Consider the following 22,969-nt stretch of genomic DNA (forward strand, 5'->3'; position numbering starts at 1 on the left):
TTCCATTTTAACATAATGATGCTTTAGTAGCTATTCTTCAAAAGGAGCATTAGCGGTTAATTACTGGCCATGATGATCTTGGCTCACATAATATATCATCCTCGCTTCATTCCATAGTTTTTGTCTGCATTAGTGCGTCATTTTCAGAGGGGATCCAATTGGGGCATCCTTGAGCTTTTTCTTTTGTTGGTCTTTCTGTCTAGTTGATGAAATGTTTTGCTGAAGCAACCCACATTCATTGAGTTCAAGGGCTCGGACATTTTCACTTTTGCAAACAGGGTTGACATGAACCGTCTTTTTAAACTACATTCGTGTATCCCTTGTCATGAAGATGTGCTTGGATCTTGGAATTAGCTTCGTGAGTAACTCTTGTTGTTTTGCTTCATCAGGTTCTTGGAATTTTTACCATTACGTCACCGTATTGAAAAAAGCAACTTCTTCTGATCTTTGAAAATGTTTGGATTTTTAAATCACCAGTGAATAAGGTTTCCAAGCAAAACTCTGTGGACCTTCCATCTTCAGGAAAAAATCCTTTTGATTCCGATACTGAATCTGACACGAAATCTACCATTAAACCTTCAAGGCGAGCAAACTCAGAGCCCGTGCTCATTGTGCCAAATCTCGGTGGAATTCCTTTCGATGATGATAAGGGACGAAGAGGAGCGACTTTCAGGTTCATCAACAGCACGGGATGAATACAGGAACGACTTTCATGAATCAGGAGGGCTAGAGAATCAGAGCGTTCAAGAATTGGAGAACTATGCCGTGTACAAGGCGGAGGAGACTACAAGTACTGTCAACAACTGCCTTAAGATTGCTGAGGATATAAGAGAGGATGCCACGAGGACCCTTGACATGTTGCATAATCAGGGCGAGCAGGAGGACCCACGAAATGGTTGCCGATACAGATAAGGACTTGAGCAAGATATTGTGAACTTGGCACGCTAAGAATATGATCTAGAAAAATATGGCCACAGTTTTCTGCTGTCTGGTACTTTATCAGTTTCTTTATATAACATTCTGTTTTTCATCCAGATGACACCTCGATATTGTTTCTTGAGCGACTTCTATTTTCATTATTAATTATTACCCATACATTGTTTTGGTGAATACCAGGGGGAAAAGCTCTTAGGAAACCTTGGAGGAATGTTCTCTAAGACTTGGAAACCGAAGAAGACCCGAGAAATTTCAGGGCCCGTAGTTACAACAGGTTTCTTACCCAATTGCTTTGTCGTGGTTTCTTTATTTAAATGTACGCACAGCTTTTCTGATGAAACTTGAGTATTTGTACTTTCCACGACGATTACATCAACTCATCGGCTATTTCCTCCTGGCACGACAGACAATTCATCTAAAAAAGTGACAAAAAACAGAGGGAGAAGTTGGGGTTGGCTCCTGTGCCAAAAGGAAAAGGGACTACTCGTACTCCTCCGCCTGAACCAACAAATGCATTGCAGAAAGTCGAGGTTTGTGGTTCAACGAGTTTGTTTCCCTCAAATAGCAGTCTTTGAGCATCTGTTCACAAGGACTTTTCGGACGGCAGGTTGAGAAGGCAAAGCAAGATGATGCGTTATCAGATCTTAGCAATGTCTTAGGTGACCTGAAGAATATGGCTGTTGATATGGGAGGCGAACTTGACAGGTCTGAATATGTCCTAACTTATATTCATATGCTTTCCTACTTGACCTATTTAAATGTGCCTGAACTGATACACTTCTAGCTTTGAGATTGAAGTTTGATCAAGATAATTTTCTGGTTTGGTGAAGTTTTGCTTCTTTGCCCTTGTCACATTCTCTTATAAAGGCATAGGTCTTTACTTATAGAGCTAATGTGGTGCGTACAGGCAAAACAAAGCTCTCGACCATCTAGGTGATGATGTGGATGAGCTGAACTCTCGAGTGAAAGGGGCCAACCAACGTACTCGTCGTCTGCTTGGCAAATGAAGGGAGAGCAAGAGCAGGCTTATTTATTGTGCATTTACTCTTGCCTTCCCATAGCTGTTCTAGTGTGTTCTCCCTCTTTCTTTCACCAAGCCGAAAACGAAGAATTTTGTTTGATAGCTTGTACCGCACCAGCAATTGAAATAAACTAATCAGCAAATGAAATAAACCCATCTTTCTGCAAATTGAATTATTGTTTGGTGATCTTTCGGATTCCTGAATTTCTTGCTACTTGTATATATATTTGGCCCATATGTCGGTACTCAATACGGGTGGAGATGAACAGTAGACATCATAATTTGTAAAATCAATGCCCCAAATGACCAAACAGCATATTCATATGCTGAAGGTGGTTCCAGACAATGCATCAAATACACAATGGACAAAACCTAAAAACATAAGACAGGAGTGTAGATATATTAGTTTGAGTGGCATTCTCTATGATTCTCTCCTCTCTTTTTTATTGCAAACTGTTGTCCAACCAATAATTTTTTACAAGACCATGGCCTGAACCGAAGTAATAAGACACAAGTCTCCCTTGACAAAGCTGTAACAGCAAAAGAATGCACGATGACACCGGGTAGCATCTCCAAGTTGAGCTATAAAATGGAGAAAGCGAACAAAGATGAGAGACGAATGGTCTGTGAAGATGAAGATGAAGATGAAGAAATGAATCAAGATACAGAGGAATCAGCAAAGGAAATACTTTGAATCACTCTATTTCAATATGATTGTAGTACAAAGCTTCTGTGTATCAATGACAGCTTATGAATACAAATCCTCTGTTTTACATCCCCTGTTTCTATCTCTCTATCACAGCACATATCAGTTTATACAATGCAGAGCATCCATTGATGATTGCTCTCTAAGTTCTCTCTCTCTCTCTATATATCTATTTTTCTTCTCTGCTTTGCTTACTTATCCATCGAAGAAGAAGAAGACTACTTATATCAGAAAAGAATAACAAACTGAATACAACTAACTATTTCTTAATTTGTTTCACCACTCTAAACCGAATAACAGCACGTGTGTCAGTTGAGATCTACATCACGAGCTCTTCACCGTTGATCATCGGCTCATTGGTACTTTCCCGTTTTTGTTTTTCCCACGTGTTCTTTGCTTCGCTTTGCTGCTCCGTATAACTCTTTCTCTCCATAGTTCTTTCTCTTCCAGCATCAGTGTTATCTGCTGAATTTATAGTGGCTGAATGAAACTTTGTTCCTATATGCTTAACATGGTTTTCCTCTGAGAACGCTACCACGTCACATCAGTTCCAAGATTTGCATAGACATCAAGTCAGGGTGGCCGATAATATGCTTATAAACAGGCAGAGTGGCAGGCAATGTGTTATGAAGAACATTTAGTGTCATTCTTAATAATTTCCAATTGGTTATCTTTACGAGAAGTCAGAAGTGCATATTGTTGCAAAATAAAAGTTCAGACATGTACTGGCCGCTGAGTCTCATTCCTCTATAGAAGCTACCCAATCTTATGGCTTAATGTACATTGTCGAGAATTATACACAAGCTTCTATTATTCATTCTACAGAGGGAATGAATGAATTCAGTGCTTGTTTCTCACATATAATTTACAGTAGAGATTCTAGCAAAGTCAGTGCTTCCCTAATTTGAAGAATAAAAACAAAGGCGTCACCATTCATCATTTCTTGTTCATGCTGAAATACAAGACTTAGGCAATGTTTGTTTGTGTTCTTATTTTTTGTTCATGAATAGAATTCTTGTTTCTTTGTTCCGAGGAACAAAAGAAGAATAGAAATGCTTTCGTTTGCGGATTTGTTCAAAATCTATTTTTTTGTTCCCGAGAACAAATTTGGAACAGAAACAAGAAACAAAAAAAACTTATTTATTGTTTCTAAAACAATTTGGAGAAACAAATTTTCTCTTTCTTCTTTCTTTTCTTTTTCTTTTTTTCTTCTTTTTTCTTTGACCGGTCGCCGGCCTCGGCCATGACCGGGGACCGGCCGTCGAGGGCCACCGACCTCGCCGAAGCGTCGCCGGCCCTGGGCAAGGTTCGGCCTCGCCTTGGCGAGCTCACCTAGCCACCGGCGAGGCTCAGCCTCGCCGAGCCACAACCAGGCGATCAGTGGCTGGGCGAGGCTGCCGGCCCACATCTTCTTTATTCCCAGAACAAGTTTACCAAATGCGTTTTTTTGTTCAAAAATTGTTCCGGAATTTGTTCCGGAATCTATTTCAGTTTCCTGGAACAATTTTTAAACAGAAACGTTATCAAACACACTCTTATTCTGAAGTTCAGTACTTTTCAAGACATGAAGATGTGTAGAAGATACTAAACGTTGTAAATATATAGAGGAGAGAAGTCATATCTTACAAAACTTCCTTCCAAGGAAGCATCCCACCTTCCACCATACCAATACGAACACCTGAGTGCTTGCAAGTACAATATACTGAGATATTAAAGAAGAAAGCACCATCTGCCTCTTCCATTGACCAGCATAACAATTTACGGTCTTCATACATCATCGCTCTTCACAAGAGTCCAGCTCCCTCTTCCATTGCCCAGCATAACAATTTATGGTCTTCATAAATCATCGCTCTTCACAGGGGTCCAGCTCCTTTGGGACGCAGCTTCTCTCCTGGCATGTAAAATATAACCAAGAATATACCCCACGAATGCTCCAAGCACCAACACGCACGCACCTTTAACAAACCACGAGAAAAAGGACTCAGGTGCCTCTATGTTAGGTTCAGCACCACTAGTACCACTGTTAAGAACCTCTCCAGATGCCAGAATTTCCACTGTGTCATGCACCTGGCCATCATGATTTCCGATATAAGAAAGCACAAGCTTCTCCCTAGTAGCTACCAACCTAGTGTACCCGAACTCACCCCCTCGGTACAATGACCTTTGAGGTTGTGGGTAAATAGGATCAGTCAGATGATCTGGTCTGGGCTGCCAGATGGATTGGGAATCTAGGCCCGCCATTCCAATCACAATGTGAATTGGCAGTGCCTCCCAATTATCCTTGGCTGGATCTGTACTTCCACAGGTGAAGTTATTAATTGGACAAAACCTTTCATATCTATGTACGTGGCCCCACAAAACAAGGGTCACTTTATTCTTCACGAGCAAAGGTTCTAAGTGCTGCATCATTTTCTCCCTAATGGGTCTATCATTAGATTCATAGCTTGTCGTGTACATTGGTCTATGCCCTTGAACTATCACAAAAGGAGTCTTCTTCCGATCCACCGATTCCAAATCAGCCTTTATGAAATCGTACTGCTTGCTTCCAGGAAGAAAATTAGTCTCGGTAGACATGTAAAGAAAGTGGACCACTCCCGTATCAAATGAGTAGTACAGGTTCCGGGTGGCCGGGGCCTTCATTCCAGTGGGTTCCGAGGAATTGCCAGGCATGTTGAACCTAAGGCTGTAAGGTACTCCACATTCACCTCCCCCGTCTGTTCCATATATCGTTCGGGCCCACTGGGGCTTCCAAGGTTGCGATGGCCAATCATACTCATGATTGCCAATACACACATGGTATGGAACTTGGGCAGCGACGGGCTCGATCTGAGTGAAGAAATGGTCCCACAACCAAGAGTAACCTCTTGCATAGCTGATATCTCCAATGTGAGACACAAAACTTGGCCTGTTCCCTAGAGCTTCAATGTCACGGAGGATCCACTTTATGGTCGTTATGCTCTCATCTTGTGTGCGGTAAAATGTCGTGTATGGTGTTGCAGTTCCCATATCTCCAAATAAAAATGCTATCGTCTCATCTGAGTCTTTAGCCCTAGGCATAAAGCTGTACGTTTCACTCCAACCACCAGAGTCGCTCCCAACCTGTTGCGAGAGTATGGACATTCCAATCACTAAGAGGTACTAGTCCCAATTGAATTTCGAGCATGCTTATATCGGTTATGATACTTCTACAACTGAAAAGACTAATCACACAGAACACCAAATTCTACTGAGAAAGTAGACAAGCCCCATTAACGTCATGACAGATTCTATGATTCTATCACATGTATTTCTTGTCTGAGAGATCAACCGATCATGCATTCACACCGGGAATTCTGCGTGAACCATACCGTTCATGGGAAAGACCAAGTGAAAGCCCAATCCGTGCATGGTTTCCACATGCAAAAATATGATGGAATTCACCGCGCCTTTTGAAGGGTGGTGAGGCAGCAGCAACTAGCAACTAAACCAGCATCAACATGTATCCAAACCACCAGGACAACAGCAAACTCACAGCCACACCATTGTCTCTTAACCATCAAAAAGAAATGAAACTGCTGACCCAACATGAACCTTAGTCTACGGATCTGTTCGTTTTGCGAAAAATAGGCATTACCGGTAAATATTTTCCCAAAGTCATTTTTCAGGAAAATGACAATATTTTTTTAGTGTTCAACTAAAACCTGAAAATGTTTTGAAAAATATTTTCCAGTGTTTGGTAAGGAAAATATTTTCCGCTCACCAGATTAGCAAGCGTGGGCATCAAGCTCGAGGCTCGCCAAATCGACGAGCGTGAGTTTGAGATTGACGAACTTGAGGTTTACCTAGTCTGACGACTAGCCAGAAAGAAGAATATGAGAAACAAAGAAAATAAAAAGAAAAGGAAAAAGAAATTAAAAATAAAAAAAATAATAATTCAAATAAAAAAAAGAAGAAGAAGAAGAAAATGAGAGGAAGAAGTGATGATTTATAGAGGTGTAAGATAAGAGAGGTCAAATAAGGAAAAGGGAAAATCCTAAATAATGACCCAAAGTATCTTTTTTTTTTCAAAAGAGGATCTGAAGTAAAATCTGTCTCAAATAAAGACTTAAAGTTATTATTTAGTTTCAAAGAAGGACCTCACTCATCTGCTAGTGAATAGATGCATTTCCGACTCATATTCTGATTTCCGACTCATATTCTGATGGCCTGATCAGGGATATTTTTGTCCATTTCTTTTAAAAAAATTCGATTGTCTTGTTTTTTTTTGGGGGGTTAGTGGTTGCACCGTTCATCTCTCTCGCGAACCCAAGCAAAGCCAGTCATAGAGAGAGAAAGAGAGAGGAAGGAAGCAGCGAAGAGGGAGCCAGCATGTTCTCTCTCTTCTTCCTCCTCCTCCCTCTCCTCGCCGCTTCCGCTCCACATGCGTACGGCAACGTCTCATGCCACATCAATTGTGGCGGCCACACCCCCACCGTCGACTCCTTCAACACCATGTGGCTCCCCGACCGCTACTTCACCAGCAGCGCCGCCACCGTTGTCTCGGAGCCCCTCCGCTTCCACCAACCCCAGGAAAAGACGCTCCGCTACTTCCCCCTCTCCTCCAGCAAGAAGAACTGTTACGTCCTCCCCGGCCTCCCCTTCGGCCGCTACTACCTCCGCACCTTCACCGTCTACGACAACTATGACGGCAAGTCCCACCCTCCGAGCTTCGACACCTCCGTCGAGGGCACCCTCGTCTTCAGCTGGCGCTCCCCCTGGCCCTTCCCTGACCTCGCCGGCGCCTACTCAGACCTCTTCGCCTTCGTCCGCGACGGCAAGGCCAACGTCTGCTTCTACAGCATTGCCACCGACACCCCCCCCCCCCATGGTCGGATCCCTGTCGCTCGTCTAGGTTGATCCGCTGTCTTATCCACGTCAGCGATTTCATCCTGGTCAACTACGGGAGACTGGACTGTGGCGCCGATCAGTGGGGGCCGGGTTTCAGTGACGACGCCAACTACTTCAACTGGTCCTGGCAATCGGATTACAACGCCCGGACCACCGCCACGCGTAAAATCATCGATGCCATCTCGATCGCGAGCAGCATCGCAAGGACCAATCAGCAACCCAATTATTTCCCCATGAAATTGTACCATATCGTGGTGACGGCCAGTCAAATGGGGGCCGTGAAGTATGAATTGGAGGTGGACGCCAAGCTGGATTACCTGCTGTGGTTCCACTTTGCGGAGATCGATCCACGGGTGAACAAGGCGGGCCAGAGGGTGTTCGATGCCCTGGCGAACAGAGCAAACGCGACCAGGATCGATATCTATAAGGAGGTCGCGCAATTCACGGCTTTTGATTGGCATTACACCGTGAAGAATTTGAGCAATACTGTTTTAAATGTGAAGCTGGTGCATGTTGTTGGTGCCCCATTGCTTAGCGGAATTGAGAACTACGCGCTGGTCCCTACCGCCGCCGAGGCCACCCTCGCCAGATGTGGCGAGGATCGGCTGCAAGCCCTCGCCCACTAACGGCGATGGGTGTCCAGCCCCCGTCAGCCCTTACCAAGGGCTGGCGCTCGCCGCTCACCGGCCCTTCCCAAGTTCAATGGTCTTGAGAAGAAGACGAACAGGGGATGGAGAAGATGATGAATAGTGCAACATCGACCCAAAAAAAAAAAGACAACTTTAAATTTTTAAAAGAAATGTATAAAAATACCCTTGATCAAGCCACCAAAATATGAATTGGAAATGCATTTGTTCATAGGCCGGCAAATGAGGTCTTTTTTTTTTAGATTAAACGACCACTTTGGATACTTATTTGAGACAGCTTTAATCCAAGATTTTTTTTTTTTTAGAAAAGAAATGCGTTTTGGGTTTTTATTTGGGACTTTCCCTAAGGAAAATGTTAAAATGAAAAATATTTTCTCTTACTTTAAAATATTTTTTTTCTTTTGATGGAAAATATTTTCTTCAATAAATTTATTTTTCTTGAAACAAACATTAAAAAATTCAAAAATTATTTTCCTAAAAATTATTTTCCACGAAAGAAACGAACTCTAAAAGGAACAACCAAAGCAATCAAACCTAGCAAAACTTCCATTTTATACATAATCAAAGAACAAAAACTGATCACAAACCTCATAGAGCACGATTCAAACACGAGCTCACCTGATAATAATACCTCACCCCGCCCTTCAAATTCATCATGACCGCATCATGAGTCCACCCAGGATCCCTCCACCCGACGCTGTCGTTCGCCGGCGCGTCGCACATGTCGTCCCTCTCGTACCTCCCCGCACGCGCCGTCGCCAACTCGCCCATCTTCCCCTCTCTCTTCCCGTACCTGACGTACCTCCGGCCGCCGTCCTCAGCCACGAACATGACCCGCATCTCATCCTCCCGATCCGTGTACGACAGGTGGACTTGCTCCGGTCCGCGGCCCGGCTCGAACCCGGCCTCCTCGGAGGCGCCGAGGAAGTGCTTCGCGCCCGGCAGGGGGTTGTGGTCGTGGTCGAGCCGGGTGCGGTCGACCTCGGACTCGGACCACCGGAAGATCCGGAAGGAGTAGTTGGATCGGAGGTTGGGCAAGGGGAGGGAGACGGAGCCCGACCCGGAGGAGAGGTGGGCCGGGTCGGAGGAGAGGAAGACGTAGCCGATGAAGAGGTCGTGGGGGGAGTCGGGAGGGGAGTAGATGCCGAGCCAGTCGAGGCTGGAGGGGGAGTCGACGCCGGACCATCGGATCTGGATCGGGTCGCCGGATTTGGAGAGGATCTTGGGGGAGATGGACAGTGAGGGTGCGGATTCGGTTGATGGGTCGAGGAGGGAGAGGAGGGAGATGACGAGAAGAGGGATCATAGTGGCCATGGTGGCGGCGGCGGCGGCGGCAGTTGAGACTGGTGGTGGTTTTATCGGGCGAATTGGCGGGGTTCGCGGGTTTCGTTTGGCGTGGAAGGGATATGGTGGTCGGACTTTTAGGATTATATTTCGGATGGATCGATGAAAGACAAACGTCAAAATCAGGAATATGCTTCGGACATATCCTATTTAGTCATGTTTACGATGCTTAGCATTCACCGTAAGAAAATGTCGATCTCCATCACCTTTACTCACCATCTCATGTTGAGTGTGCTCGAATGGATGCAATTATGTTGGAGATTTGTCATATGTATGGATCATATGTAGATCATATATATAGATTTTAGGAAAGTTTTCGACTTAATTGAAATTTTCGTGACAAATTTAAGCATTTGATTACTCTTTTTAAAAGTTATAAGACTTTATTACACTTTTATGATAAGTTTTAAAGTAGATTATATTTCAAAATAGGGCCTCTGTTTTAATATCTTGATTTCACGACTTGAGATTAGATCCCAAGAACTTAGCCAAGGTGTATTACACATGCTCATTCCTAACTTCCTAGGCCATCTAATTTTTCAAATTCATTTGTTTATTAAAAAATAAATAATTTGTAAAATATTTTCTTAAAAATAATTACTCATACCATTTGAAAAATTGAATGAGCAAAGAATATTTTTATTATCTACAGAAATATTTCGGATGGATCGATGAAAAACAAACATCAAAATCAAGAATATGCTCCGAACATATTCTAATTAGTCATGCTTACGATACTTAGCATTCACCATAAGAAAATGTCAATCTCCATCACCTTTACTCTCCATCTCATGTCGAGTGTGCTCGAATGGATGCAATTATGGTGGAGATTTTTCATATGTATGAATCATAAGTAGATCATATATATATATTTAGGAAAGTTTTACGACTTAATTGAAATTTTCGTGACAAGTTTAAATATTGGATTGCTCTTTGAAAGTTATAGGGCTTTATTACACTTTTATTGTAAGTTTTAAGGTAGATTATATTTCAAAGTAGGGCATCTGTTTTAACCTCTTGAGATTAGATCCCGAGAACTTAGCCAAGGTGTATTACACACACTCGTTCCTAACTTCCTAGGCCTTCTAAATTTTCAATTTCATTTGTTTATTAAAAAATGAATAATTTGTAAAATATTTTCTTAAAAATGATTACTTATACCGTTTGAAAAATTGAATAAGCAAAGAAATATTTTCATCATCTATAGAAATATTTCGGATGGATCGATGAAAGACAAATGTCAAAATCAGGAATATACTTCGGACATATCTTAATTAGTTATGCATTCACCATAAGAAAATGTCAATCTCCATCACCTTTACTCTCCATCTCATGTCGAGTGTGCTCAAATGGATGCAATTATGTTGGAGATTTTTCATATGTATGGATCATATATAGATCATATATATAGATTTTAGGAAAGTTTTACGACTTAATTGAAATTTTCCTAACAAGTTTAAGCATTTGATTGCTCTTTTTAAAAGTTATAGGGCTTTATTACACTTTTATGATAAGTTTTAAGGTAGATTATATTTCAAAGTAGGGCCTCTATTTTAACATCTTGATTTCACAACTTGAGATTAGATCTCTAATCCCGAGAACTTAGCTGAGGTCTATCACACACGCTCGTTCCTAGGCCATCTAAATTTTCAATTTCATTTGTTTATCAAAAATTGAATAATTTGTAAAATATTTTCTTAAAATGATTATTTATACCATTTGAAAAATTGAATGAGCAAAAATATTTTCATTATCTACAGAAATATTTAAATATAAATTGTTGTTGATAATGAAAATATTTTTAATTAACCAATTATTTTAAACAATAGAAATGGTTAATTTAAAAAATATTTTTTAGATCATTCATTCAAATTCATTTTGATCCAAAATTTCCCCATACATTTATGATGCCCTTCTAAAATGTCGTGGAAATAAAGAGCTTAACGAACTTAACACCAATAATTTGTGAGTCCGAGATTGGGAATATATGTTGAAGATGATCATTTGTGCATTTGAATTACTATGATTTCATAACTTTCTCGTAATAAACAGGGCGTCGCCGACACAAGTATATAACTATCTTAATTTTGCCAAAGAAATAATAAATCTTTATATGAAATTTCAATGCAATCTTTCAATGCAATCTTTCCTGCGAATTACTTTGAGTTTTCATCATTTATCCAATTATAAAAACTACAATTTTTTTTCTCCACTAAATAAGCCTTCCGAGAACACCCGTCAGTGGGAATCGTCAATCCAAACCATGGATCCGATTCGTCCGTTCAAATTTCAAGATTAATCCGGCCATCCCACCTCATTTCTTTTAAGTGGGTTTTCAGTAATATCATTGTTGAGGCGTGACTAGTGATTATATGCAATCCTCAAGTGAAATGTGGGCTTTCATATGTGCAGGTTATCGTGTTGACCTTCGGCAGCTGAGCGACGTGATCGCTTTCCCCGGGAGTCGCAGGCACATGTCCACGTACTTATCACATCAACAGATAGGTCCGAGTAATCAGTCGAACCGTTGGCATCGCCTCCGCACGAAAATTATCCAAAAAGTAAGTTCAAAACAGGACATTCATCATGAACAATAAAAAGGAATTGTAAAGGGAAAAGAACCATTCATATCAAGGGGGGTTCATCAAAAGTTTCGGCTTACAACAGACATCTAACTTCCATCCACGGTGTTAAGGGAACCCCAACAGCAGCAAAATGCCAAATATTAAATTTACAATGCTACAATTCTTGATCATTGCCCTTTCGTTGCACTTGCTCCAATCTGTCGATGCTTCTTAGCGTGTTTACATATGTGTAGCTAGAGAAGGAAACGAAAAGCTTGCGAAACCTACAATGTGAAGGAGAAGATTTTATCCACTTGAAGAAAAGAAATCCTTCACCAAGATTGCTTGAACTTAAGGGAAATTTGTAGGACACGGAGTGAAAGAGTAGAGGAGAATCTTCATAACAATGTTAGTGGTCTCTCTCTAATTAAAAGCTGATACAGGACAGGATGCGTACCAAACCCATTGACTCGAGTGTTGCGACATAGCAATAAAGCTCCTCCGAGGATTCTCATTCATTAAGCAATGCGCTGACCCAGTGGGGCTAAGCAAGGCAAACAACATGGATATCCAAAAATCAACTGGTCCACTATACTTGCGTAAGATGTTGGTACTTACCTGCAAAACATCAAAGATATTGAGATAACAAACAACACGGTACATCACATCCAAGATAAAAAAAAAAAATACCAAATTCAATTGGCAGATGGATTATGATCTCACAGAGCGATGATATCATATCAAAATAACAAAAGTGTCCATTATAAAGTGACAAGAACTATCACTGGAAGTAAGTCTATAGTCAAAGAGTCTAAGAAGCCGAATTCCAAAGTTGAACCATTTTATGATGATAGGCTTTCAGACCATAGCTCACCATAGTGAGAAATAGAGCTGAGGCATAGCAAGGGAAAGAAAACATACAAGTTCCCAGGCCTCGATATCTCTTTGTGCCGTCTCTTGAAGGAATGTCCTGCTCACACCAGAATGCCATGAAAAGAAGAATAAGATTACTTATAAACAATTTAGGTATGCCATAGATAAGATTGCAGCTGGAACAGATCAATCCCCTCATTAGCAGTGGACAAACCAATGTGAACTGGAAAGGTGAGTAATAAGCCACCGACCATGTTTGATTCATAAGGTGCATTGAGAAAAGCACCGAGAGAGAGAGAGAGAGAGAGAGAGAGAGATTATACTGCTAAATGTTAATTATATTAAAGTCCTCACATGCATAAAGGACATCACTGGAAAATTTATAAGATGCAGCAAGGGAAAGACAAAAGTTGAATCATTTCACTAACCGAACCCCAAAATGCACATCACGATGGTTGCAATGGCCCGAAACACCATAGTCATCAAAAGTGATAACCTGAGAAGCCCATTTGATGAGTATCATCCTATAAGCAAGATCACTCACTATGTTACCAGAGCAACTAGAATTCTCAATTTGACATAATGGATAAAGATGCGCAAATGCATACAATACAAATGAAGAAATTTCATGACTGCTTGCATAAATTATCAAAGGCGATTATGGAAACAGGGGCGAAGAGCATCTAACTTCCCAAAGATTAATTAAAGTGCCTGCTTTCAGTCAATATCTTACCACATTAATGCCACGAGCAAGGACTTCCTCTTCTATGATCTTGGATAATAAGTTATGATTCCATTTGTTGCCAAACCCATCCTAGACATTATAGATAAAATTAAAGACAACTCAAGCCAAAATTTCTAATAAAATTAAGATAGACAACTATAGACTTCACTGATCAGGTAGTACCTGCAAATCTGGATGGTCCATGACTTTAACTTGTTGGCGGGGCACCTTCATACAAGATTCCACATTAGACAGTTCAAAATGTGGACAAAATGTATGGACAAGTTCTGAAAATCACCTTGAAAGTCACACAAGCTTGGTAAAGCTCCTCTTTTCTTATATTTCCTTTGCCATCAGCATCACCTTAAAAGCAAATGAAGCTAAGCAAGAGAAGCACGTGCACAATAGATCACAGAGTACAGAAAACAACTTTTCTAAGAACATTCTTGACAGAAAGGCACCATGAGACAATGTGCTAAAAATTCCTTTTACTCCCAATTTATCACGTGATGGGATGACACAAAACAACATTACTGAAACAATTACCAAAAATTTTGGAAGCTCGCAGTGTGATGCATGAAATTCTATTCCATAACTTCTTTTTTGCTAAGATCATACTAGTATTGCTCTCAAAAGCATATGAGCTCCAACTACAGCTCATGGTTTAGACCATTTCGGAGTCTTTCCATTTTAATACTTAGACAACAGTGAGAGCGTCTGCGCTGGTCCACCACACCAGTATAATGCAAGAAATCAATTAAGAATCCTAATAAGAACAGTCCTAATGAGATAACACAAAGAAAATATCACATTACCAACCGACAAGCATAAAATATGAAGGTTATGTCCCCTTGAAGTGAGAAAACTTATTGTTGGTGAGAAAAACCTGCAAATGAATAATCCAGAAAATCTTCAATACACTGAAAAATCATTTCATTATTTAACAGATAAATTTATGAGCATTTTTGCCATGTGAACATGTTGGATTGTTGGACAACTATAGAGTAGTCTTGAGAAGGGAAGATATAGACCTTGATAATAGTAATCTCATAAAACCCAAGAATACCTTCAACTATAAATGGTTATTATCAATATACACAAGTAAGTTTCGCAACTCACAAAAGGCACTATAGAACGTCCTTTGAAACTAAGGAAGTTTGTCGCTCTAAATACATGATAGGCATTCATAGATTATTAGCACAAGTGATAGGTGACATTTCTTGCACAAGGGGAAAAAACTCAGCCTTGAGCTTGGAGCCTTAGACAATGGATGTATTCAGAACGAATAACAGAACAATATGCACTAAAAGTAGCTTTGCTTTTCAGCCAACAATTAGAAACATTCAAAGAAAAACTTACATGGACTCGTCGTCAGGGTGGGCTACAACCAGCAATGCATTGCTCTTGTTAGCATTTTCGCCTGATTATTACCACATGAAACAATTACAAACAAAACGATAAATGACTCAACAAGACGACAAGTGATGAACTGGATCACCAACCACTGATGAGAAACGCAGGTTTTCTGGGGAAGTATGCTATTAGAGACGCAAACCATAGAAAAACTAGCGACGCGAGAGCCAAGAGCCACATGATGCCCGCTCGTGCCTGCGAAAATAACACACATACGTCGTTAAAACAACCAGCTAAATCCAGCTGAAAGAGTCACCCATCACCAGTGATTAGGGGTGTAAACGGGTCGGGTCTTGATGTTACCCGACCCGACCCGAAACACATTAAACTAGCATAGGAAATTCGGATCGGGTCGGGTTTTCGGGTCTTCCTTTTCTTTTCTTTTTCGGGCCGCAAATGAATGTATCTTCTACAAATGAGCACAAGCATATGCATGTGGGGAAAAGAAAGAAGTTAAAATGGGGTCGGAGAGAAGTAAATGTTTAAGAAATACATTCATACAATTGAAAAAGAAGATGCTAGAGAATCAGAAATAAGAAAAGCTGCACTTCTTGCCAATGCCCAAGAATTCATAAGGTATGGTGAGCTCGGTAAATATGCTGAAAAGGGTTTTACACATGGAGAATCGAGCTGTCTAATTTTGTAGTAACTTCTTGTGCAGCAAGAATCTCATGCTATTGCCAGAACTTCTCTGGACAAAAATGAAATCATGCATCGTGCAAGATTGGCCATCATCTGTCCTATAATTGATCTGACACACACCAAAGATACACAAAAATTAACAAAACCAGATTCTCCTCCCAATGCAGTCTTTCACGCGAGAATTTTAAGAAGGCAAACAAAATTCACTCTGTTTGCAAAGACCAGGAATCTGAACAACCCCGAAGAACTCAATGTAATGAAGGATAAGGACTACATATCATAAGAACCAAACACCATGATTCATTCAAATCTTCATTCAACGAAACCATCCCAAAACAATGATTTTTTTCCCTCTTCCATTAAATAAATCATTTCTAATCCAAACGCTAACCAGCACTCATTTCTAATGCAAACATTAACCAACACTGCCCACTATCCAGGAATACCAGAAAATTACTCTCATTCTCAGCCTTCCTCACACAAGGGAGAGTCCAACTCAGCCCTTAGTCAAGCAAAATCAAAGCTAAAGCAACAACAGAAGTCCCCACCTGCCAAAAGCAACAACCCCCTAAATTCTTAGCAGCCTGATCATTGAGAGTCACATTAGCACCCACCACTATTACCTTATACCTCTTGGTCTTCCAAACCATGATCTTGAACCTCACTGCAGTGGCCAAATCCACCCTAAAGACCAAAGACTCGTTCTTGGCCACATGGGATCTTCAAGGGAATGGAAGTAAATCAATTCCCAAGGCATATACTGCAGTATTACCAGTCTATTTTCATACGAATATAATACAAAGAGCTTTCGCGTCCTATCTTCTTTCTCCTCCACATCAATTTACTTCATTATACATCTAAAACAAAGATGTAGGTATTGCCTTCTGCCTTTCTCCCATATCATTTCTCTCCCAACTTAAAATCGCCAAACATTCTCTTAAAAAATAGCATTATGGGTCATGTTCGTCAGCCAAGTTCGCTCAAACATAGGAATACTATGCATTGCCCGTACAAATTCAAGAATGAGATAACCTTTTCTGTCCAAAGCTTCCAATAATAAATTCAGGAAGGGCAGCATTGTTAGGAGCGCAAAAAGAGAAGGAGGACTTACACAAGTTGCATATTATAAAATACTGACCTCTAATACGTCAATCATCGAGAGAAGACAACATCGAGCTTGACTCCGTGGTCGTATTTGGCAATTCTACAATAAATTCACGACGAAAATTAAAAGACGTAAATATGGCATAAGTTTTCAGAATGTATAGTTCAAGTCTATCAGCTTATTTTTTTCCATGAAAGTAACCTTATTTTTGTGATAGGACAAAAATGTGACCTTGATCGTGACAAGATTTTGATTGCCATAAATTAATCTTCGTATTCCTCGCTCTGCAGTGGAGAGCAAACTTTCTAACACCACATATATGAAGAGACCAAAAGATCCACAGGAAAACAAATATACATTACTCTATTCTCCAGAACTTGTCAATCCATAATTGAGAATCTCAAATGCAATTATCACGAACCACAAATGCCATAATTCTCCAGAAACTTCCATCTGTAAGTATTCCAGCTAGCCGTTTTTCAAAAGTACAAAAATAGTTTCTAAGAGCAAAACTGTTCCGGCCCCAGAATCGAGGCTAATATGAGATACTGAAACACTGAAGCTTGATAAAAGGCGAAAGACATTGCCTACAGCCTTCTTCCTCTCCTACCGCCCATTCACACTCCAACCAACCATTCATTTTAACAGTTTTGCTCGAACAAGAAAGACCCATCAATCAATTTTAAAGAACTTTACCTCCTGTTCATGATGTTGTTCAGAAAGCACATACTGCTCAGCTAGCTGCTTCAGCTTAACTTTTAACCTGAACCCAAAGAATTTCATAGACAACTAAATGCATCAGACAAGCAATTTCCTTAATACAAGAATCTAAAAATTCAAGCGCACAGAAACACAATCGCCGAATCAAATCGCCCCGCAACGAAGAGCAACAGACAATCATCAACAATCGCCCGAGCGGAAAGCGGCGACTTTGCGAAACGCAAAATTCCCGATCTCCACGGCCAATGTTGAGCGCCATCGAGCAGAAATTCGGGACGGCATTTGACGAGCGGCGAGAGGGGGGAAGGCGCGTGGATCTGGAGGGGGGGCTCCTCACCTGCCGGGACTTGGAAACGAGGCGAGAAACGAGCGCCATGATCGCCGAGCGAACCCAGTCCCCAAGCTGTCGACGATGGTCGGCCACACGCGGCGGCAAGGGTTTCGGCGTCGGCGAGGCGGAGGCGACGGGTGGCGACGGCGACGGCGAGGCGGAGGCGGAGGCGCGTCGATCGGAGGGCGGCAGCGGATTCCACGAGAAGGCGCACTCGTCGGAGAAGAACGCGGAGCCGACGAGGTATGTGCTTCAGCCTTCAGTGCTTGAATTGTGATCGACTGTTCGCGTTTTTGGGGCTAAAGCCTAAAGCCTAAAGCGTTTGTGTTTTTGGGTTTTGGCGTCTTTGGACTTTAGAAAACTTGTTTCGGGTCGAACAATGTTCGAACCTTGACCCAACCCGAACACATTCTTTTTTTCTTGTTTTATATTTGTTACCCGAACACGAAACACGTATACGTGTTTTGTATTCGGGTCGTGTTCAGGTCGGGTCGGGTCTTTTGACACCCCTACCAGTGATGAACCAACCGAAGAAAACTGGGAGTAAATAAAAATCCGATCTTCAGCCAAAGCAAACTAGTTTAGAATCAGGACGATCGACAGCGGATTAATGCCGGCTCGACCCACACGTCGGAGATGGCAAATGGGTGAGCAGGATCAGGTTCGGCACGACTGCAGATTCGTCTCCGGCGAACGCGTTCGATCGGCCACATGAGAGCATGGGAAACGAACTGAACCGACCCATCTAAACTCGCGGAATCATGACCCACTACAACCCGCAACCTAAGACAAACAGGGAAATCAAGCATCAATCGAGACCGACCCATCGAAGACCAACCCCGACGATGGGCGAGATGAACGGGAAGAGAAGAACGCTCGAGTTACCTGAGAATTCAGACGACTGGCTCCGACCGGATTCACGATCTCGGCCACCTCTCTCTGGAGCGAGCAGATGAGGAGCCCGACCCGGGTCGGGTGTTCTGTGGGTTTTTGGGCCTATGGATTCAATGAGACATGGGCTGGGCTTTTAATTTGATAAGTGATCCTCCTTAGATCTTCTTATTTCTTCGCATGGTTCATGAAAAGTTAGATTACTGAATCCGATGACGTTACAATGAATTTACGAGAAAAAATAAAAGAAATTGACAACTCGTCAAGCGAAAAATTGGATGGGTAGGCTAAAAGTGAGTAACAAATTTTTTTTTATATGAATGGGTTATTAGTAGATGTGACAATTCATTTTTTTCGATTTGCTAAATGATAGAGGAGAAATTCAATTATTAATTTAATGTACGTATTTTCTAAACATGAAAACAAGAAGTAAAGATGATCAAAGGGCAGGCGGCTGTCCAGACGGTAAAGGCAAATGTTGCGGGCTTGAGAATGTCATTGCATCAGGAAGCTCGACCAGCCCAACTAGGACTTGGGTCTAGCCTGAAAATTTATGTGACTTAAATATCATTGGCGAAGCTGGGGCAATACATTAGACTCTTTTAGCTCCGGCACCCTCGATGATCACTTTGTAGAGGATATTTCCTCATATCATCGTGCTTGGATACAAAATGATGGTCCATAATATTTTAATGCAAGAGCATATCAAATTAATTTGACATGACTAAGATTGATCAGATTACTTTACTTAAAAATTGACTTGTATTTGGTGCAATCTTCATTTTGTATTTATAATTGAAAAAGGACGTTTTAGATTTTTTAAGGTATTTAATAACTGTTTCACGGCCATCGTAAGAAAGTCATTCTACCCAAATGATAAGAAGGCTGCGCATGGCAACATTTCTTGGCTGAGGAACAATTTTTTTCGAAATAGTTTTTCTATTTCTATTCCTAAACAATTTCTATGTAAAAAAGCCCATTTGGTAACTACACAAAATTTTTAATCTAGAAATAGAAAAAGAATAGAAATGCGTTTGGTAAAAAATAGTTTCTTTTTATATTTTTTTTTTTTTTTTTTGCCGGTAGACCGCCGCCGCCGCCGGACGCTGCCGTTGCCGCACGTCGCCGCCGGCCGATCGCCGCCGGCGTGCGGCGGCGGGCGGCGGCGGTCAGCCCGGCCGTCGGCCGACGGCGCGGCGTGCGGCGGCGCAAGGCCTGGCGACGGCGGGCGAACGGTCGGCGGCGGCGGCCGGCGGCGCGACGGTCGGTTGGCCTCCGGTGGCGGCGGCGGCAACAGTCAAGGGCGGTCAATGGTGGTCAGCAAGAGAAGAATAAAAGAAAAAAAAATTCACTTATTTCTTAAACTTGTTCCCTGGGAACAAGAAGCAACTTTTTTACTTCTCATTTCTATTCCAAAACCATTCCCGGGCTAACTTTTTATTCCCTAACAAAAACTAACTTGCCGTTATCAAACAGGTTTCTATTCTTTTTTTGTTCTGAGGAAGAGAATAAGGGTGTGCATGGAAACGCTCCAAAGAAGTGTTTCCGGAACACTTACGTACGGATTTTGTTCAGGGAACAAAAAAAGAACAAAATGCGTTTGGTCGCGTTTACATTCTTTTTTGTCTTTTGTTCCGGAACAAAAAAAAGAAACAACAAATTGTTGTTTCTTGTTCCCAAACAATTTTGAAGAAACATATTTTCTCTCTCTTCTCTTTCCTTCTTCTTTTCTTCTTCTTTTTTTCTTCTTTTTCTTTGGCCGGTTGCCAGCCTCGGCCATGGCCGGCGACAGGCCGTCGAGGGCCGGTGACGCCGTCAAGGGTCGGCGACCTCGCCGGAGCGTCGCCGCCCCGCGACGCCGAGCCTCACCATGGTTGGGCGAGCTCTCGCCGAGCCTCGCCTTGGCCGGGCGAGCTCGGGCTCGCCCGGATCCGACGAGGCCGAGCCTCGCCCAACCACGGTGAGGCTCGGCCTCGCGAGGCCGGCGAGCCTCGCCATGGCCGGGCGAGGCCGCCCGGCCCCCCGTCGGCCGATCGCCGGAGAGGCGGTGGCCGGCCGAAAAGATAAAAAATAAAAAAGAAAGGAAAAACTGAAAAATAAAATAAAAATGTTTAAAAAATTAAAAGAAACAAAAAAGAATAAAATTTACTAAACGTGTTTCTATTCATTTTTTATTCCCTAAACAAACGTTACCAAACGCGTTCTTTTGTTCAAAAATTGTTCCCCTGAACAAACACTTTTTTGTTTTACGTTCCCTAACGAAAAGGAAACAGAAACATTACCATGCAACCCCTAATAGAAATTCTTTGGCTGGGGAAGTTTACCATGCGCACCCGAAGTCAGTCTTGTATATGTCAGTAATTTGCTAAAGGACATCCTACAAAAGTTCATAGGTTGTGTTAAATGCCTACGCAAGGAAGTAATGCTCCCATAGGCATTTATAATTGCTATCATCCTTCCATAAATTACAAAGGAAAAAAAATATGTTTCATGAAGGGTGGTAATACAAGGAAAATTGTTCAAAAAGTAATAAATTTATTATATTTTGACCAATTTAGTCATAAGTCTTTTTAATTGTGCCAATTGAATTCTAAATTTTTTCATGTTTTTATCAATTGAGTCCCTCCAGATTCCGTAGAGAATTTATTGAACAGGTGGTGTATGCTTCCAAAACATATCTCAAATTCGAAATCAGTGCAGCTTTGAATACAAACTCAGTATTGCAACCTTCAGATCTGAGTAAATCAAGGAGAGACAGTTTCGATTCTAAGCGATCCGTACCCAAGCGTTTTAATGCAGGTCGGCCTTAACCAAAGCAAAGCAAAACAGAGGAAAGATTACCCAATTAATGAAGCAAGGCGAAGATACGAGTATTGATGGAATCGATGAAGGAAGCTTCAATGTGCGCCCGCGATGAATATTTGCCCCCGCGGAGGGATCTCGAGCAGGAGCCGAGTCGCCTCGCGTTTCCGGCCGAGAAACAAAGTAGAGTCGAGCTCGGATGAACGGCGTTGGAGGATGGACAATTGCGTCGATCGGTGGCGGTGAACAGTGACGATCTCGGAACGGCCGTTGATATGGCTGGAGAAGAACCGGCAACTGTTTACTTAAACAAAGCAATTGAGGCGGTGGATGAATCACGGTTTCGAAATCTGCAAATGTGTCTACATTTTCTTGAGGGAACAGTTATCACTTATGAGCAGGATCACGAGACAAATAACGATCAGGCAAAAGTAAGTAGTTAACACACCGTCTAGGAGGACCGATCGTTTAGCAATAGAAGCATGGTTTTATTAAATCGAGGGCACGAAATTTGCGGATATAGAAGGACATGGAGGCCATCAACGGATACCAATTCCAGGAAATGCAACTGTCGAAAATCTCTAGAAAAACCTCTAGAAAATAGTTATCACGCAACCATTATAAATACCACTGGTGGTCAATTAGGAACCTCCCACAAATCAAACAAATTTATTATAATTTTAGTACTCTTATCTTTCTGTACTGCACTTTATTTTCCCTGTTCTAGTTTTCAGATTCACATTATTGATTAAATTCTAGCGTGCATCTTTACTCTGAGTTGTGCCGTCAATTAAATTTTGGCTTAGTTTGTTTATATCTAGCTACTTCATTGAGTCTGTATCTTTCAAACCTCGTCATTGATTAAATTCCAGCTTAATTTGTGTTTTTATGGTCCTAATCTGACATAAGTTGTTGGTTCCTTTTGCTTGTGATATATTCTGTTTGAAATAGATGTAGAACCCTTGTTTCTTTATACATAAGTCAAAAAATGACTTTCAATGAAGGATATTTCGTTTCGGAAGAAATTCCGGTGACATAAGTCCTCATTAATTCTAACTCAAGATGCTAAAATAATGGTGGGGGACCAAAGCATGCATCTATGCAATACTACTCTCCTGGAATTTGGCAAATCCTCATATAATTTTGCGACTCTAGATGCTAATTGACACTCATGAAACGAGGGTTGTATACATTAGATATGAAGCAACCAAACTCAGTCTAAATTTTAGACCCAACATGAAATTAAACTTCCTCAATGATAATTCTAGTATTAATATTTGTGGCAATCAAGCAAATCGATCGATTTTTTTATTTATTTTTAATAACAAGATATAGGATATCGATGCTATGAGATACATGTTTTGAATTTTAAATTATCTAAAAC

At 41.5% G+C, this 22,969-nt stretch overlaps 2 protein-coding genes and 2 pseudogenes across 8 annotated transcripts; 2 read left to right on the plus strand and 2 right to left on the minus strand.

The window, feature by feature from the left end:
* Positions 1–331: 331 nt before the first annotated feature.
* LOC104435595 lies at positions 332–2,083 on the plus strand (annotated as a pseudogene).
* A 2,153-nt stretch (positions 2,084–4,236) lies between these two features.
* On the minus strand, positions 4,237–9,583 carry LOC104433403 (probable inactive purple acid phosphatase 2). Its single transcript, XM_039307740.1, has 2 exons — positions 8,795–9,583; positions 4,237–5,762 (listed from the first exon to the last, which is right to left on the minus strand). The coding sequence occupies exons 1-2, from the start codon at positions 9,488–9,490 to the stop codon at positions 4,500–4,502; spliced, it is 1,959 nt and encodes a 652-aa protein (XP_039163674.1). The 5' UTR covers positions 9,491–9,583; the 3' UTR covers positions 4,237–4,499.
* On the plus strand, positions 7,011–8,155 carry LOC104420697 (annotated as a pseudogene).
* Positions 9,584–12,100: 2,517 nt separating the features above from the next.
* On the minus strand, positions 12,101–18,878 carry LOC104433400 (N-acetylglucosaminyl-phosphatidylinositol de-N-acetylase). Of its 7 annotated transcripts, XM_039307547.1 has the most exons (14): positions 17,899–18,296; positions 17,538–17,604; positions 17,073–17,125; positions 16,875–16,940; positions 15,184–15,289; positions 15,041–15,101; positions 14,497–14,567; positions 13,980–14,044; positions 13,865–13,909; positions 13,691–13,771; positions 13,386–13,453; positions 13,006–13,054; positions 12,542–12,702; positions 12,101–12,368 (listed from the first exon to the last, which is right to left on the minus strand). In XM_039307547.1, the coding sequence occupies exons 4-14, from the start codon at positions 16,890–16,892 to the stop codon at positions 12,260–12,262; spliced, it is 834 nt and encodes a 277-aa protein (XP_039163481.1). In that variant the 5' UTR covers positions 16,893–16,940; positions 17,073–17,125; positions 17,538–17,604; positions 17,899–18,296; the 3' UTR covers positions 12,101–12,259. The 7 variants fall into 7 exon arrangements, with proteins under 7 accessions (XP_039163481.1, XP_039163479.1, XP_039163484.1 ...); XM_039307545.1 differs by lacking the exon at positions 17,073–17,125 and having other exon boundaries at positions 17,899–18,295; XM_039307550.1 differs by lacking the exons at positions 17,538–17,604; positions 17,899–18,296 and having other exon boundaries at positions 17,043–17,121.
* Between the last annotated feature and the right edge of the window lie 4,091 nt (positions 18,879–22,969).

Source organism: Eucalyptus grandis, chromosome 2 (genome assembly GCF_016545825.1).
Source record: "Eucalyptus grandis isolate ANBG69807.140 chromosome 2, ASM1654582v1, whole genome shotgun sequence".
Lineage (NCBI taxonomy): Eukaryota > Viridiplantae > Streptophyta > Magnoliopsida > Myrtales > Myrtaceae > Eucalyptus > Eucalyptus grandis.

Coding starts and splice junctions, on each gene's coding strand:
- LOC104433403 (XM_039307740.1), bottom strand. CDS start 9,490: ATGGCCACTATGATCCCTCTTCTCGTCATCTCCCTCCTCTCCCTCCTC. Junction 5,763..8,794: donor GGGTGAGGTATTATTATCAG/GTGAGCTCGTGT, acceptor CTCTCGCAACAG/GTTGGGAGCGACTCTGGTGG.
- LOC104433400 (XM_039307544.1), bottom strand. CDS start 16,386: ATGGTTTGGAAGACCAAGAGGTATAAG. Junction 13,772..13,864: donor TGGACCATCCAGATTTGCAG/GTACTACCTGAT, acceptor TATAATGTCTAG/GATGGGTTTGGCAACAAATG. Junction 13,454..13,690: donor TTGCTCGTGGCATTAATGTG/GTAAGATATTGA, acceptor TGGGCTTCTCAG/GTTATCACTTTTGATGACTA.